Source organism: Brachionichthys hirsutus, chromosome 8 (genome assembly GCF_040956055.1).
Source record: "Brachionichthys hirsutus isolate HB-005 chromosome 8, CSIRO-AGI_Bhir_v1, whole genome shotgun sequence".
NCBI lineage: Eukaryota > Metazoa > Chordata > Actinopteri > Lophiiformes > Brachionichthyidae > Brachionichthys > Brachionichthys hirsutus.
Window position 1 is genome coordinate 13,175,042 of NC_090904.1, and position 19,431 is coordinate 13,194,472.

A 19,431-nucleotide genomic window follows, 5' to 3' on the forward strand; every position below is an offset into this window, starting at 1 on the left:
GTTGCCAATATTACTTTATTACAAACTAATATGTTCGTTGTCGTTGCTTTAAAGTGGCTCAATAAAGATCCAATACTTCCTGAGAGACAGCTTTGACCCGGTCATCTGAAGGAAAGCCACTATCCTGGTCTGGCTATTCCAAAAACGCTTAAACACTGAAGGCAGATTCATAAAGTGGCAATTACTGTTTTGACATCCATTCAAAACCCGATATAAAACCTGCCGTGTTTGGAAAAGCAAAGTGGGCAATTACAGGCAAATAAAGCGAGCCACCGGGGTGAAAAAATAAAACTCCCACGGCATAATAATTCAGCTTAATTAAAGGAGCAACCTGCCCAGAGGACCGTCTTAAAACAACACCCATCTCTCACCTCCAGGGGCATTATCAGCGTTAAAAGCAGCAGGTTGCATGAGAGAAGTCTCCAAGATGACCTCCAAAGACTCTTTCCTTGCCTCATCTATATTTATATGAAGGAGCGGCACTAATTTTGCCCGGTAAATGAGTGTGCACATTTCGTCGTGACCTCCAGCTTGACACTGAATTACACAATATCAGGCCCTGAGAAGTCTGCTTTAACAAGCCTTAAATTCCTCTGTCCAATCCATCAGCGGGGATATTTCTGACACTCGGAGGGAAGAGCATGAAATAAGGCAATTATTGAACCCTTCAGCCCATTTCTACGGCTCGACTGGCTGACACGGTGCAGAGGCAGAGACCTCGGAGTTTGTCTTCAGATGACTTTTCGCGATTGGGACGCTTAAAAATGAGATACTTCACGTGTGTCTCCACTTTGTGTCGAGGCTGGAAGATCGGCGACATGCCACTTTGAAAAGAAAGATATTTAGGAGCTGAAGCATTAACCCCTTGATTTTGCCTGATAAAAAAAAAAAGAAGCGGTGTGAAAATACATTAAATACAGAATAAGATGTCATTCAGTGTTTCCCTTCTCGGTGCACACAGAAGGAAAAAAAAGTGCTTTGTGTATGTATATTTCTAGGATGTGGAAGTGGCTCTGGTGCATCTGGGCATCCTCTCAGATTGTGTGATGGATTATCTGTCAGGCAGTCAGTGTGTCTGGCAGGAAGAGGTCTCAGTCAACTTTCTGTCTTTCCAAACTGCTCACACAGGACCTATAGGACAGTCGCTCCTCTAAAGTCTCTCCTGGGATGGTGCACAATCGAGTTTCATTAGAAGACCGACGGTAATTTGAGTGTGTCTGTGCGTACTAATATACAGACACAAAGCTAGGCGGAGGAGGAAATAATGTAAATACTTATTCTCTGTATACTGTTTTTGATTAAAAATGTGAGTGTGTCTGTGCGTACTGATATACAGACACAAAGCTAGGCGGAGGAGGAAATAATGTAAATACTTATTCTCTGTATACTGTTTTTGATTAAAAATGTTTGGAGTAAAAAAATCCAATTGATTTCATTTCCAGTAGCGTTTTCAGGTTTCCAAATGCTCTGCTGAATAATAATTAAAACAAATTTTCTGATGTTTCATAGTTTGATCCTTCAAGAAAATGGCTGGCAGAGAATCAATTATAAAAAAGCAGCCGTGAAGAGAAGCAAATCTCAACATGGATATGTGAAGTTCAATTCTTATTTTCATTTGTGACTTTCTAACTGAACAAGCCGTTCTGCTTCTGCATCTTCGGAAACTTTACTATAAATATACAAAACGGTTATCTGGAAATATTTGCTTTTAATCTCAGATTATATACACATCTTTCACACCCTAAAACATTGGTCAAAATACAATCATTAGGCCCAGTTGTGTTTTTATATTTGATTTTCTCAACACATTTCTGTATGAAATTTACAAAAACCTGACCTTTAACGCTCAAGAAAGGCACAGATCCAAATCATCCACTGATAATTTACAGAGCACCAAACCCATAAAACATGATGCAAAAACTTCACAGTGAGGGAACATCCACCTGATCCGAACCGCAGATGAGGCCATGGATGGATGAAAATAATTCTCGGATAATAACGTCACGATGAAAGCCGGCGGAGTGCGGTCGCCCTGACTTTTATACGCTTTTCTGGAGGTGATGTCCTAAAATCAAAGCAAAGTTTCTGGGTTCTCTTAACATTTTATGCAAATGCAATAAAGAAATTAAAATGCACAAAATGTAACTGATTTTTACGACACTAGAGTTTTTAAGGATAAGACTCTGCTGATGTACGGAATAAAAATAAAATAAAATAAAAACCAACAAATCTAAGTGATTTTTCCCAATTAATATGCAATTAATAGTTGATTTGGACGGAGCATAATTTTACTTCTGTTGCGATAAAGCACCTCAAATAACAATAATGGATGCCTGACGTTTCTACAGGGATGAATCTGATGGTGATGATGTCAGGCGAATCTATTTCTTGATGGCGGCGACCACTTTCATGGCGGCATCATCCAGGTTTTCCGCGGCTGTGATTGGCAGGCCGCTCTCTGTCAGAATCCTCTTGGCCTCGTGGACGTTGGTCCCTAGCAGACACAGAAAAACACCGTTACAAACGACGAAAGCCGAAGTGACAAAAAAAAGGAGGTTGAACCCGATCTGCCATCTGCGCTGATGTAAAAACCACATTGTGTGAAAGGCAAAGCGTTCCTTTGGAGGAATCAAGGCGCGGGATGACAGATGGACGGAGATGCAGGCGAGCAACGGCGAAATCTAACCACTGATCCGACCGCAGTTTTCTCTGTGAACAATGTCAAGCAGGAGGACAATTTGTGTCTGCTCCTCCTGGTTGGAAAAAGGTCATGTGGAGCAGGTGCCAAATGTTACCATGGCGTCCATGCCCCGGTAGACCCGCAACCAACCAGAGACACGGCCCCCGGGGCTCTGCACACGGAACTGGCTGCCTCCCAGCATCACACATGGTGCAACCGAACCCCAGCCTGAAACGCCTGTCACAACACAGAGCAGGGGACGCCGCGGTGGACGGAAGGACATGGAGAGGGGGGGGGGAAAGACAAAGGTGGAGAGAGTGTGAGAAAGGGCAATGAAGTAAAAGGGTCAGACAAAGCAGAATCGCCCACGCTGCTGAAACAAAAGCCAGCTGTCCATGCGGCATTTACCGATTTCACACATGAAGACATGATGGCGACAAAATGAGTCTTCCGTGTTCAATATCTGTAATCATATATATATATTTTTGTCTTTTCTTGGTCTATTTATTTACTTTGCTGTTTTGCTAAATTGTTCCCTCTGAAGACCAATAGAGGCTCAACCTATTTCAGTCAGCGAGGTCATCACACACCACTGAAGAAGTGAGACAGTAAAATGGAATGCATTGATTGGTGGCCTAATGACCTTAGATCGTCCTATTATAATTTGATGTATGTCTGTAATTAAAAATGTTTGATGTGACAATAATTGTGTCTGTGCTCGCTCAAATCTGTGGTGTTAAATGGGTGAAGCTCTCTCTCTCTCTCTCTCTCTGTGTGTGTGTGTTCTGACACTTGCAGGTTGACCTTAGCGCTCCTAGCCGGTTTGTAATTAAGACTGCATGATATGTGAATTCACTGGAGACCTTGCAGACCAGATCAATAGACCTTTCATGAGGAATTCTATTACCAGCTCCACTTAACGCCTAATATTTCATCTCTTTTGTCCAGCCAGATAATAAGTTATTCCAAACACTTTTCCGCAGGCTGACACTCCAAACAATCAATTCCATGATGTAATTAATTAGAATAAGAGCAGGAAGAGACCTTCCGCCGGCACATAAGCAGGGGATTGGGTATCCCGAGTCATCTTGTGATCAAATAACATTCTCTCGCCGCGTCCACGGGCAACCGATAAGTACTACAGCTCATAGCGAGGAAAAGGATGTACTGGTACTGTATGACCTCTGAACCCCACCGGGATTCACAGTCCGTGTCGTCATAAGGAAAACGTTTCCCTGACAAATGATTGAAACAAACTTAAAACACTCGGAGATTAAACTGTGGGGGAAGCAGACATATGTGCCCACGGCAAATACATAATGCAAGAGGTCAACTGGAACGGTATGTACGCCTATAGACGCTGAAATAAAGTCAACAACATTGTGTGCATTTAGACAATGGCTGCTTTATTCTTCATGTAATGACAGGGGGGGGGTGGCTACACGTTTACGTGGGTGTGCGTCTGCATGTGTGAGCGTGAGCTGCCTGCAGTTCTACCGTGAGCAGTAGGGAGCACTGATAGCTCACAGCAGCTGAAGCAAGGACAGAACCCGGCTGGATACAGCGCCACCAGGTCCGTGTGTGTGTGTGTGTGTGTGTGTGCGCGCACAGTATGCCACGTCCTTGAATGTTTGTGCTCACCTGCAGCCACTAGGTGCCGCCAGAGACCTACTCACAGCCTGAACCCAGAGACGTACTGTATTGACGAGGATGCACAAACTCCTGGATGGACTGGAAAATGAAATAAAGGTCATTGGCTTTCAAACGAACTATACTAGACTAAAAGAGTATGTCAGGCATTGATGATTTTTTAGGTTTCCAACCATTTGACCGATTTATTGAAGTGTTAATTTGATTAAACAGGATTAGGCCTGAGTGTCTAAACCTGCTGCAACCAGTGATTATTCCAGTTTGTTGGGTTTTTATCATCTAGTTAGGGGGCGAATATAATTTCACTCTGATGATGGAGGTATCAGAGAATTTAAAAAAAAAGTGTTTGCATTTTGCATTTACTCAGGCTGCCTCGGTCTTTTGTTCAATAAGGATCGAAGACAGTCGAAATGACCACAAAAATACACAGGGAGCATTTATCTGTGTGTGTGTGTGTGCGCGCACGTCTATTAAAGCCGTAATGACACTGTCAGGAAAGGAAGGGCCATGTAATCTGTACCGTGGCATCACATCTCTTTAATTAAATGGGGAAATAATAGCCGGATCTCAACTGCCAACTGCTTTACAGACAGTTGGCGAATGGCTCTGGAAATCAATAGGCTGGCGGAGACAGTCAAACGAGTACAGTCATCTTTATCCCGGGTCTCTGCTTCCCAGCTGTGTGCCCCCCCCCCCCCCACCCCACAGTGGGAGACAGCGTCCTCATGGAGCAGCGTGTGGATGTTCTCTGACCACAGGGGTCAGGACTGGTCTTCCTATGAATACCTTAAATATTTGTGTGTACCATTGTACTCCCACAGCTCAAGTTTGGCTGAGAAAAATTAATTTGATGCAGGTGTAAATGTGATACTGCACCTCATTTGATCAAGAAGAAGTATGTGTGTTTTATTTAAATACATATACTTTATTGTTCTCCTTACGCAGCTGTGTCTCTGTGGACAGACGGGTTCTACACTCACATAACCGCTCATACACCCTCATCTGCACACACACACACACACACACACACACACACACACACACACACACACACACACACACACACACACACACACACACACACACACACACACACACACACACACACACACACACACACACACACACACACACACACACACACACACACACACGCACACACACACACACACACACTCCCTTGCTCTCTGCTCTGGACGCACCGCTCAGCAGGATCTTGACAATTAAACTAACCACCAACTGGCCCCGTGCCTCCAAGAGTCACCGCTGCTGACTCAACGCCCCCCCCCCCCCCGGCTCCCCATCCACAACTGAACAATTTTCATTAGCATATGCAGGTGAAAGGTGAGCCAATCAGTGCTGTCTCTACTGTTCTTCAGGCTGACGCTAATGACGGGTGCGGCAAAATGTGACATGTGTGAGAAATGCACCGCTGTGCATTCTGGGACATCGGGCCACAATGACGATGGATGGGCTCCAGCAGCAAAAACAAAATGGCTTGAAATGCAGGATACAGTCATGCCTGTCCAGACACAGATAGCACCGAGTTTAAAAATAAAATCTGTTTTATGAAAGCGTAAATTTATTTGTGTGAAAATAAAGTCATCCTTATATTCAAATAATTTCCAGTGAATATTTTCCATGGAGAAATATTCCGTATTTTCTGAGAGAACATTTGTACAGAGGTCTGACGGAGAGCTTCCTAACATGACCTTAAAACAATCTCCTGAAGGCAGCATCAACAAAACCAATGAGCTGTGGGGACGACTGCTGTTTGCCCATTAGTGTTGGTAAGTTCACCGACAGAAGGAAAGACTCCAAGTTTGTAAAGCAGATTCCGACCGAACATGGAGAAGCTACAAATAGTTCAATATGGACGCTTTGAATACATCATCATCCACCACGCTTTTGAGATGGGCAGGATTAATGTAATCAATTCTGAATGAGACCGAAACACATTTCCCCAACTGATCCAGAGTTATGGACAACGAAGAACGGCCAGAAGTATTTCTGCAGGACATTACGACGTCTTATCGAGTGTGGCCTTTGAACTCTTGGATGTAAAATGCCACCGCTTTATCCATCTGAATCTTTAATATATATTTGTGTGAAAGTTTGTCATGATTATTTACTGCTGCTCAGATATTGCATTCTAAAGAACAGGAAGAATGAATAACCTAAAGACTTAGGTCTATATGCCACTACCCATAAGCTTGCCTCTGGCCTGAGCTATTACCAGCACAGAGGCAAAAGAAGGTGCAATAAATCCTGCTGCCCATGGGCTATTAGCCAATTACTGTTACTGAAAGCCTATAAAGACATTTGTAACTATGAAAATTGCAAATGATTGCAATTTGATGACTATGATGAGGCTCGCAGAAAGATCACATTAATAACAACGACAGTACAGAATTTAATTTATTTTTTAAAGTGGTGCGTTCTTAACATTCTAATGGTGACGAGTTGTGCCACTCGTCCTTCACGATGCTGCAAACATCTCATCAAGATGAGCGACGAGTGCTGGAGGATTAAACTCAGTTCTACATCATAGCTTCAGATCCAGGGCCGTGTTTCTGTTAAAGCATGCGTGTTCATTCCCACCTTCCAGCCTGACCACCAGCGGCACCCTTAGCTCCAGCTCTCTGCAAGCCTTGGTGATACCGTTGGCGATGATGGCACAGTTGACGATCCCGCCGAAGATGTTCACAAGGATGGCCTCAACCTGTGAAAGAATAGAATGGATTAGTGATTGAATTCAGCGCTGGAGAGATATCCAGACCTTCAGCAGCCAATCAGCGCTGAGCGACGAGTGACTGGAGTCAGCAGAATGCTGCTGGAGTTGTGGACTTTTCTTCTCACCCACTGAATTAATTTCCGCCCCGTCACTGGAGTGTTTTTTTTTTTTTGCTGGAGTGATTTTTCACTCAATCTCCTGATTGCATTGAAATTTATATCTAAATTTATCCCTCGTAAAAAAAAAAGGAAGACACTGTCCAATCTGAACACAGCTTTAGTGGAAGAAGCTCCTTCAATCCTCCCTTACTGCTGAGCCATGAAGCACGCACAGAAGATCCAGAACGCAGCGATCATCCTCCTTGAACCCTTATAATTAAAAAATGAATTGTGCTCGCATGCAATTTAAACTCAAAAGCTATTTTGTGTTTCCCTGACAACTATAAAGAACCAGCCACAGAGTTCTGAGCGAGAAATTTTTTACCAAACACAGTATTTCTTTGCAAAAGGTATCTCCAACTTACAAAATAAGCATGAGACTGATATCACCAAGTAGTGAAGCAGGGCAGTTAGTGTGTCTTGTGTCTCTCTGTGTGTGCGATTACACTAACAATCTAGAACTTGGTAATTACCCAGGCTAGCTCAGTGGAAACGATAGAGCACACAGGATTAATCCTGCATGTTTGTTTATAATCACTGCTAATCTGTCAGTGACGATTTGGATGAGCAGCCTGCGCGTGTGTGTGTGTGTCTTTCTGTTGTGGACGTGCATGTTGTCCATGTGTGGTAATGATGTTTATGGGTAGACCAGATCAAGGACTTGGATAGCTACCAGAGCAACAGCCATACATTGTCCTCTCTGCATTATCCAAATGAGCATCTCCTTCTGACACAAGACCAGCAGACAAGCGCCAAAGCAAACACACGCATGCAGATACACAAAGACTCAGACGTCACGACAAAGACAGCGGCGCAAGCTGTTTGGGTCAGCGCGGAGCGCCGCTTCACTCCGATTGCAGGACGAGACGAGATACATACAATTTCTCACAGAGTTAAAATGACTCTTCTACACACCTGAAGTAAGAGACAATATTGCACGATGTCTGAAAGCTTTTTACAATGTTCCATCAATGATGTCACGTTCATCTCTGACTGCATCCCACAACTCCCACATCGGAATCTGCTTCCCACTTTCACCTCACACCGACGTGTATGTGAACAAGTACATGCTGAAATACAGGTACAGTGTATATATGTGGGTGTTTTAGCTTGCAGGTGTAGTCAGAGATGCATCCACTGGTGAAGATATACAGTCGCCACTTAAAGGTGTGTTCACATACTTTTTAAAGAAGCCTGCTCTATTCAATGACCGCTGCAGATGCAAATGTGCAGACGGTGAAAAGCCTGCAGCACAGGGGGGTCAGCCGGACAGAAAGAGGTGCGAAATGACACCGACTCTCCACGTCACAAACCTCAGCTGTGTATCAAACACTTGTCCTGACAGCCTGCAAAGCGTGACCTGCAGTTCACACAATGCGCGCGTGTGTGTGTGTATTTACTGTCCCATTCTCTGCTATGGCCCCTGGCAAGGCCATGAGGTCAACATTGAGCTCACCTTTTATTGTACACAGCCAATAAAAAAAAGAAAACAGCAGCAGTAATTCAGTCTAAAGCTTTAATCGAGTCTGTGAATGTAAAATACACGGAGGACTAAAGAGATCCACGTTAGCTTTATCAGCTCGATGCATTCAGAAATAAAAGCATGAAGCAAACGTAAGATGAAATGGCCGGAGGAGTGTGTTCGACATGGCAGGCGATGGGTGGCACACGCTGAGCCAAAGCAGCATAGTCCACCACTTTATGACATCAATGTCTTTACATTTCACCGGGTTAAAGGCAGGCTCTGACGCACACACACACACACAGAGAATGTTATCTGGCCCCACCGGGGGGCAGCAGAGACTAAGTGCCTTTTCCCTACCTATCCGCAGCCCATTTTTCAACTCTGTCTCTTTTGGGAAGAAGCATATTTCTTCCCATTCATCCATCCACGATTGACACGTATATTAATGATACATAAAAGATGATGTATTTAGCTCGACACAAAGGTAAATGCAGTTCTGTCGAAAAATGGACATGGTGAGTATCGAGTCGCACTTTGCTTGGGGGTTTTGCTTTTCCCTGTTTTTGTTTAACAGCAGCTGTGAAGTGAATGAATGCTATTTTAGCGATACAAGCAAAGTCAAGCAGAAATTTAACAATAGAATTAGATACACGAGTTCTTAAATTGAAAAAGCACAGAAACTGGAAGGAGCAAAAAAGAACATCTGTCATGAAACTATATCATATATCCTTTACCTGGTTTAGGTGTCGGCTTTGCTGTGCGTATTGGGCTAGGCAACACTTGTGTGCATTGGACACAAAAGTGATGAACTGATGAAAAAGAATGGGAGTATAAAACACAGGGTCGGCCTCTTTGGTTGGATGTCGGATGCAATCATCCAATCAAACCTCAAACACTGCTCTGCTAAGAAACTGAGCTGGGCACTCCAATCTGTCTGAATTTTCCAACATCATTGCAGTACTTTACTTCCTGCCACAGAACCAAGTACAGCCACTTTCTGCAAAGGCTTTCATTTCAGGTGAGACAACTTGGAAGAGAGCCGAAATCCTTTCATCAGAACTCAGCATAAAGCTAGCAGGTGAAATGTGCCAGGTTGCTCTTTTTAGGGAATCTCTGCGCTTCCTTTCAGGCAGTGTTCGGCACCTTCTACGGCGTTACGGTGAAACAATTCAGATTTGACAAAATAGGATCATTTCCTGCTGGAATTGCGATAGTCTGCCAAGGCCTTTGTTCCGTCAAAGTCGAAGAAGGGCCTTCACAGGAGAAACAGGCTTTTCTGCCTCCTATTATACAACCCAGAAACTGCATTTGGGGTAAGTTAGAGGAGGAAATAACAATGTGACATGCTCCAGCATCTTGCATTGTTGTTTTTCAGAAAACGTGTCTTGAAAGCTACATGGGTGCTATAATTGTCACAGTTATGTAATTATTAAATTATAGATGAACTATTTGCACAGAATAAACTTTGAAGACATCATTAGAAGACATCACATATTTAGAAAACCTTCATTTTCCTTCCACAGATTGATAAATAGCAAATAAACACGATGTACTTTCCTCCTCCGAGTTTCACACCAGGGGGGGAATTAAAGCATTGTATTCCTTCTCTTTCTGCAGGGCTACTTGTCATAAGTTTTGCATGCGTTGCTGAATTATCACTCAAATGCACATTTTCACGCCCATATCCTGTTAAGAGCCACTAATCTTTCTGCAGGAAAGAAAAGAAATGGAAAGCATCTTGTTTCTTTTGTTAGCAGCAAGCAGATTGCAGTAGAAACAGGCACGCTTGGAGATGGGTGTGTGTCTCTCTGTGGCCTATTAAGGGCCATTGTTCTGTCTTATCTGCTGCAGACAGCCTGTACTGTTGCTGCCTTCTCTGGCGTGCTACTTGCATTTGTTTTTGAGCTGCTTGGGTCAATGCTCGGCCCTGGGGCCACAGGTTAACATGCATGGCTTCTGCATCAAAACATGCTGGGTAGTGCTCATCACATCTTGGAAAGATGAAGCCACGGTTGGTGAGGAGCAATTACTCAATTTCTGCCCATAAATGTCTTAAAAGGTAATTTTGCTCTTCAGAATTAATTCATGTGAGCTTTATTTTGGTATCATGTCACAACTTCTACCTGTCATGTCCCATTTAAAGCACCCATCCGTAATAGAGCATATTACACCACCATACAGAATTAGGCTTTTATACTCGGCTTCTTAAAACTGTTTCCCAGAATCTTTTCATTCCTTTAAATTGCCCAAAAAGTGTAATCTTGCTTCAAGACCCAACAAAAGATAAGACTGTAAGGATGAATGGAACAACGTGCTTTCATGTGTTCATGTGTGCCGAGAGCATCGAATAAATGTTTTATTCTATGTTTACTACTCTGAGCATAAATTCAGTTGCAGCAAGGAGCTGTCGTGTGTGCAAATCTATTCAGAGAGGGGATAGAGAATGAGAAAGAGAGAATGACACAAAAGCAGAATAAGGGAAAAGAGGGTCTGGAAGTCAGAGAGTGAGGTGAAGTGAAACAGATGGAGGAAGAGAGATGGAGAAGAAAAGAGACAGCGAGGTGATGGGAAGCGGTAAGGCCCCTGGCTTCTATTGAAGGCTAGGATTGGCTCTGGCAATGAAGGATAAGAAGGAAATAATTATCCGATCTGCTGGAGCATGACAGCCCCTTCTTGGGACCGTGGAGAGACAGTATGAGCGTTGTGCCAAAGATTAGCCATGTCACCAGCGAGACACTCCTTGACAGACCACGGCATCTGAGGTTTCACTAGACGGTAAGTAATCCAGAGGAATCTCGAGATATCCGGCGAATCAATACCTGGTGGAGACACGGTACGGTCGAGGAGATGTACAAAAAAGTGCTGGAAACACGTGAATGTTGGGAAACTGTTTAAGTGGTGACTGGGTTGGATTGTTTCTTTTTTCTTTTTTTTTAGGGGGGGGAATGCTTGGGGTCAAAGATTTATTCACTTTCAAATAGATTTTTTTATTGTAATGTAAAAAGTCATTATGATTTTTGGGTCACTAGCAGTAATGCTTTGATTGTAATGACTGAGTTGACCAAATGGGGTCATATCTGTTTGAGTCAGGGCCAGCTGGTGTACAGTTATGAGACTAAATTGTAAGGCATCTGGCGTTTAACAATTACAATCATCCCCCCCTGATCAGTCACATGACATCTGAGGAGTTCACACTAATCAATGAAAAATGTCTGGAAAAATAGTGTCATGTAATGCCTCTAATTTTATCCAATTCCTGGTCCATCATTTTAAATGTTTTACCCATTATACTAATTATTCCAGCACAAAAATGATGGGGGCAATAACTGCTGCAGTCCTATCTGCATATCAGGAGGCCAAAAGCCAATTAATTTTTCATAAATCCAGAGTTGCATTTTTAAGCAACACCATATTTGTCAAGTCAAATTGTGACAGTCCTCCCCGTCACTTGGAATAAATTGCTTTGAGTGAATTTCAGTTGAGATTAAGCACCATCGCTATACTATATTTAGAACTGCAGAACTTCAGTGGCTCCTACATAACCAACAATCTCTGAAGCTTGGAGCTCGTTCAACTTTATTTTCATTTAACTGATGACACTCTCACTGTTGGGCAGCAGAACCACAGGGAAGTTGATGTTATGATGCAGTTACATTAAATTCAATTAAATTCATCAGCAAAAAGAACAAGCAATAGTGAACAAATTAGATGAGTGCACAAGAGCCGCAGGTGACGGGAGACATGCAGTTCTGTGAGCAGCAAACGTGCAGTGCATCAAAAATATACATCACCACTTGATACCATTACATCCCATTTTACAGAACTATTAGGACACCACAATATTGCAAACAACATACAGAAAAGATGCTGTAAACTCTTTTGGAAAATGACTGACAGTTCAGCAACTGATCGGAATCGACGTGACAAGGAGTTCAAAAACAAGAGCAATTTTCAGAAAAAAAAATGCCCAAAACATTGCGACAGTGAAATCAATAGGATTTACATTTTAAAATAAGCTTTCATTTTGACCAAGTTGAAATTTAAGACCAACTGTTTGTTGCCTCAGGCCAACCTGAATATATTTATGAAGTGTTTAGTCATGCAGTTCATCTTGCCTCTACTGCTGCCTTTAATTTTAACGGTCTGCTGAAAGTTATAGGCAATCCTGATGGTAACTACTTTTACTTTAATCTTTGCCTTGGACTAATAATGTGCACATTTAACCAACATAAAAATCTTAAACTCGTTATAATGTCACTGATGGCGAACATTCATATTATGAATGCATGTATGGTGCATGCAATTCTGAAAGGTACATTTGAAGGCCAGCTCTAAAAAACAAAAACCATAATAAATGCATGATAAAAGCTGAAAACATCTATTATTAAAACAATTATTAAAGTTGGAGCACTAGACAGAGTAGGTAATTACAGTATAGACCAATTTCTATTTTGCTTGTTTTGTCAAAGGTTCTGGAAAAAGTAATTGCGGAACAGCCTACAGGAACCAACAACTAGGTCTTGAAAGCAACAAACATTTCCCGAACAATTCGGGTTTAGGTCAAGTTCTTCAATTGACATTGACAAAGGCGATCTCACTGAAGGCATTGGATCTCTTTAGGCAACAGTAATGTGGTGGGTGTGGTGTCTTTAGAACTTAAAAAGGCTAATATTGTGAACCAACATGACATAATGATGTATTTATCTTTGTGCAGCAGCAGATACTTTAATAAATAAAATGGGGGTGTATCCAAATGGCTCAAAACCAATCATCTAACTGTGAATCTCAAAAAGAACAGCTGTATCAATGTATTTTTCCATGAGAAGAAAAGCAAATGATATTACAATTAAACAGATCAAGAGGAAATAAAGGAAAGTCATTTTGGACTTCCAACTTCAATTTGACAGATAAAATAACTTAATTACTGCATACATCAGGTTGTTATTCTATCATGTCGAGTGGGAAGGACAACCAATGTAGAAAGAACTAGATAGGGGGAATTGTATTAATCCCTTGAGAAGACTTCCTCGGGGAAATTAAATTAAAATATAAGAACTAGACAGACACTTTGGCTGAGAAAGATTCAGAAGGAGACACCAACCTCTGTGGTGAGTGGGAAGCTTGTCAGATGTCAGTGAGGAGTGTAAAACCCAGATTCTGTGGCTCACCTCAGGGTATCAGAATGCCCCTGAACTGCACACACGGCATACACACACTTAACAGCTATCATAAGACACGCACACACACACACCAACTTCCACACAGAAATCACATTGCTGTGAATTGGACGAAACAATTTGAGCCAGTGTAGGACAGGCATATTATTCATGCCCAGAGGATGTCATTTCACTGCTGACAGGAAGACATAAATATTCCACAACCTCTTCACCAAGGGTTAATGGCTGTCGATCACGCAGCAGTGAGACGTGCAGCGCAGCATAGGCTTGGCAACAAACATATGGCTGAAACATATTTCATTTATATGGGACAGTTTATTGCTGCTCCATCTAAAGGTTGACAAGAAATACTTCCATTAAACATGAATAAAGATGAGAAGACAAAGAATGAACATAAATAAACATGAGTAAATATATATAAAAACAAACACTAGCATGGACATGGGTAGAACCATAGGTCACAAAGAATAGGTGAGCTCAGAATTTGTTTTAATTTAGATTCAGTTCAGATTGATGACATCTACCTAATGATGCTCATGTCGGCCATGTACTTGTAGAACTTACTTCCATTCTGACTTACTGTATGACAAGGTGGTCGGAACCGATCTCGGTCGTAACCCGGATAGCACAATGTAAAGAATGCCGCAGGTTGATTTGGTTCTCATTGTAATTGACAGGCCTCTTTCGCAGGAAGAGCAGACTCATTTAGAAGCATGGATAAAACATGTTTTTACATAGGTACAGATAAAGAGATTATAAACAAAATTCTACCCACACACCTGAAATCCCCACAGCAGTTTTGATTAAAATACACCCACGCAGTATTTATGAAGACCGAAGCTATACCTAAAAAGTTCAGCTGTAGTGCTCTACGCTGGCAAAGCAAGGATTATTTTACTAAACTGAGGAAATGATGATACTCGAGGAACGGAATACATAATCACCTCAGAGACTGGGTACAACAACCCAGTAACTGAATATAAAAGAGGCAACATTTCCCACTTTGTTCCTAATGCTCCATGGCCAATCAAAATTAATTTATTCTAATGTATGCACACAGAAGGTTAATTATCCAAATGATTCCAGTTGAGATTGCACCTGGTCTTGGGAGCCAATGAGCCATCGAAAGGGCAGATGGGTGTGCTTTGCAAGGCAAATCACTGCCCTATCCCTGTTTTTTGGTTACCTCCCAACCATTTATATGTCCAAGCGTGGAGACCATCCACTCATCTTTACAGAAATGCAACCAACAATATATATATATATATATCAGAATCAGAATCAGAATCAGAAGTGGTTTATTGCCATTGTCAGTGAGGGTTCACAGACTAGGAACGTTGCTCGGTGAAGTCGTGCTACATCTAACATTAAGGACAAAATACAAAGACCATACAGGTCTTTGTATATATATATATATATAATTTATTATGCTTTATTAATTCGTTAGTGGCGAAATCCTTTCTTCACTAGTATATTTCATGCACGCATACAAGCACACACACACACCCACACAAAGGGCCTATAGAAATTCGGCAAATGTGAATAAAGATGGTGGCAGTCAACTGGTGCCTTGCTCAAGGGCACCTCGGCAGTGGTCTTTTTAAAGGAAATAATAATACATTTTATTTATATAGCGCTTTTCTAGAAACTCAAAGTCGCTTTACATGTGTACATAAGATAAAAACAGCAAATCAATACAGAAATACAGCTGAATCAATATCTGTATAAAGACGATCTGGAAAAGGGACAGAACTTTTGTAGTGTGAAGCGACAAATCTGAAAAGGGATGAAAAAAGTCCATGTCCATGTAATCTTTTTGCAATCTCCTGCAACCGTAGCCATATTTATGGTTGAACATTTTGAAACTTCCCTGCCCCACTGCAGTTATATCGATGTCAATGCAAAGAACGCATTGAAGCTTGTAGGCGCTGACATACACTGTTTATGGGAGTATAAATGGGCTGGTTAATCAATGAGTGCCGTCCTCGTTGTTAATTGCTTAATGTCACACCAGAGACCAATGCTTGCTACTATTACAAATCCTGCCCATTCTGTTTAGTGGTGGAAAGCCAGTATCCTGTCTAAAATTACACAATGGGGGCCAGCATGTTCCACCATCTTCTTTGTGGTATCTCTACAGTACATGCTATCTGTGTAAACGGGTCTGAACCCTCTGCCTGCAGGCAGCCCTTTGTGCCATTAGTTCCTACAGCTTCCCTTCAGTTTTTAAATTACATTTTTTACATTTACAATCCATACTTGTCATGCATACCCTACACTACCGACAAAACTGACTAACATCCCAATTTCATTCTGCTCATCTAATATAAAAGTAAAGGTTTTAAGAGCCAATGCAAAGAAAAGCAGCGTTCTCAACAGGTGGTGTGTTTGAATATAAAAATGAGCCTTCTCTGAGCAGTGAGAGAACGCAGTGAATAAGAAAAAAAAAAACAAGAACAAGAGTATAATTATAACCCCAAGTGTGAGATATAATTGGAATCGGCTACATTTATTCCTCTTCTCACAAAGCCATCCAATAGTTTCCCATCCTTGTCCATGATTAAATAATGGCGGTATCTGAAGGACAATAAAACATTTTTTTTTATGCTACTCTGCTAAACGAGTAAGCTAAAAAGTGACAGAACAGACATATTTCACTCTGCACTCTAACCTTCTTTCCCTGCGGTTCCTGTGAGGTCTTGCTAAACTGCCAGAAACAACCAAACCTGGTTGAAACAGTTCATGAATTCATTTCCCCAAACCTAGAGTTGGACTCAAACACTGATTGAGCATGCTTTCATGCTAACCCCGTACGTACTTGCTATAACAGAAGCTGCGACATGGAATTTTCTCATGTCCTCAAGTCTCATCTAATGGAGACATCGGCCACCTTTATATGCAAATGAGAAGGATTTTTGTAGTTTTTATGGGGAGAGAGGTGAAGACTGGCTCCAAGGCTGACATTTTGGCCTGTAGACTTTTGATGGAGCTCTGAGGAACAGAGCAGCATATCAATTAGTCATTAAGGGTTTACTCAGGTATTAGAGGGATCAGAGGAACCAATAAAAGGAGAAAAAGGACGAGACAGTGTAGACGATCGATGAAGGTCTCATCCAAGGGTTTGCACCTTGTCAAGAAGGGCATATTAAGTGGACAGATAAAGAGACCCATGAACTACAGGCACAGACTATTATCATACCAGTAAAACCATAGGCATTTAGTTAATGCTTCCTTCTCACTAGTAGACATCTGACATATATGTTCATCTGAGCTGCAAGAATGAAGAATGGACTTGGTCTAGGTTCGTCCCAGTCAGAGAGACTCACTTTTAAATCATGATTACATACTGAAACAGGACAGCAAACAATATGTGTAAATAGTTCAAATGACTAAAAAACAATACACAAACAACTTAATTTAGTCTATATAAAAAAAGAAAAATCTGGTAAAAGGTGGCATTTGATTAGTGATGGGAATATTTCCCTATCATCATGTTATTAATTAGCAAACGCACCGGTAATGAAATCACGCAGAGACCTATTGCTTTTCTCTAGGGACGACAGGGACCTCTCGGCCCTGTCGCCATCCCCGTTTCTCTTTTTTCCTCTCTCCCTCCCGACCTCCTGAGTCAGGAACTTTATTCAAACTTCAAGCACCTCCCCTTGACTAGTGACATCATAATAACATCGTTGTCCACCAAATGGGGCTGTTCCTTACAATAGCAATTATGAGAGCCAATAACAATTTGGAGCATATGGAAATCAACAATCTGGAGCATATGGAAATCTTGAATCAACTCTATCAATTAGAAACAAACCTGTAAACAAAACAATGAAAAAAAACCATGAACATAATAACTATATATTTATATAAGTACAAACAGAACATACTGTGAGTAAAAAAAAAAGCAGCAATGTCGATACAATGTCCCATTCCTCTAACACACTCCATAATAGTGGAAGAGTCAAAGCAGGGCTAACAGAGTTTTCAGTCGTATATCGTGTCCGTTCTGCTGCAGTAAAACTCCACTCAATTCATTTTTTCCAGTCCATAAACCACAGCTCCAGCTGAATTCACCGGCATGTTCTCCACTCCAGCCGTCAGTGACCCGGGGAGGAAGGTGCCACGACCACCTCCAGTCCCTACCTTTGCAGATAAGGTCCTTCAGTTCCATGAGAATAAACAGGAACACCCACCATTTCACCACTCCATCAACTCACTGTCCCAGATACCACTCAGCTTCGACAAGCCTGTTTTTTTTTTTGTGTGTGTGTGTGTGTGTACACGGATGCACGTGTGGCAGAGAGGGAGTCTTCCTTGGCGAGATGAGCTCGAGTGATTACAGCCCGAGACAGTTTTCTAATTATTCTGTCAAGCATCAATCCTGTGGACTGACGGACAATGTAATCACTGCTAGAACCCCCCCCCTCCTCCTCCCATTTGACCACTCTCTACACCTGTTCCCTCCTTCTCTTCCTGCCTCTTCTCTAAGGATCCACTAAGAGTTTGTCAAGATGAACTGGAAAAATTAGGATTTGTAAATATGCAAAAAGTGTTATTATGAAATCTCCTTCTGCTACGGTCTTCTCCCTTCCTTAAACAGCACTTCTCAGTTTTGCCACAGCAAATCTCTTGCCCATCTGTGTCCTCTGGCAGCAGCTGATATTGACTGAGATAATAGTGTAGGAGAGCCGTGTACTACATCGCCTCTGCTGCTCGGAGAACAAGGCCGACTTCGACAGCAACAGACAGTCTTGTCAAACTGAACGGGATCACGCAATCTGATAACCAAAGATCAAGAATGCAGGGACAGTGAGATACGAATAAGGGAAATGTGAGCTGGTACATAATTCAGAAGGATTCATTCATTCATTCATCATCTTTTGATTCTAAACCGCATTGTCCATTACCGGGTCACGGGTCATGCTGGAGCCTATCCCAGCAGTCAATGTGCGAGAGGTACACCCTCGACAAGCCGCCAGTTTATCGCAGGGACACACATAGACAGATAATCATTCACACACACTCACACCTAATATTCTCAGAGAACCCGGAGAGAACCCACGCAGACACGGGGAGAACTTGCAAACTCCTCACAGAAAGGCCGCAAGTCGGATTCGAACCTGCGACCTTCTTGCTGTGAGGCAACAGCTCTTCCTGAAAAAAATCTCTGCATGCTCATGAATGTTTAAAGCACAGACTCTTGCATGCAGACTGGAAATATAAGGTACAATTCCAGAATTAAAGACAAATACTCAAATATGTCAAGCAGCGTATCTGTTCATGTGTATATGGGCATGGTGGGAAGGCCTTATGTTGACACAGAGGGACTGGTTGTTATCATGAGCAGAGAAACAAAAAAAAAGGAGATTATTCAGGAGACACAATGAGTCGAACGTTTCATGTGACTCTCAACCTCTTCTCATTAGAGCCGATAATAAAGAACCGCATGGATCAGAGAAGAAGCTCACATCGAATCAGCGCAAGAAAAGCCAATTACGCTGACAATAATCTCTCACCCTGCAGCTGCAGGCATGTCTCGCCATATGAAGTAACACATACCTGAA

General features: G+C 42.1%; 1 protein-coding gene across 1 annotated transcript in view; it reads right to left on the minus strand.

Annotated features, from left to right (window-relative positions):
- Positions 1–1,697: 1,697 nt before the first annotated feature.
- Positions 1,698–19,431, minus strand: part of suclg2 (succinate-CoA ligase GDP-forming subunit beta) — a 54,309-nt gene continuing 36,575 nt past the window's right edge. The window contains exons 10-11 of the mRNA XM_068742422.1: positions 6,932–7,052; positions 1,698–2,494 (exon numbers count right to left, since the gene is read on the minus strand). Coding sequence (XP_068598523.1) covers positions 2,382–2,494; positions 6,932–7,052 — 234 coding nt within the window. The 3' untranslated portion in view covers positions 1,698–2,381. The remainder of the gene's footprint in view (positions 2,495–6,931; positions 7,053–19,431) is intronic.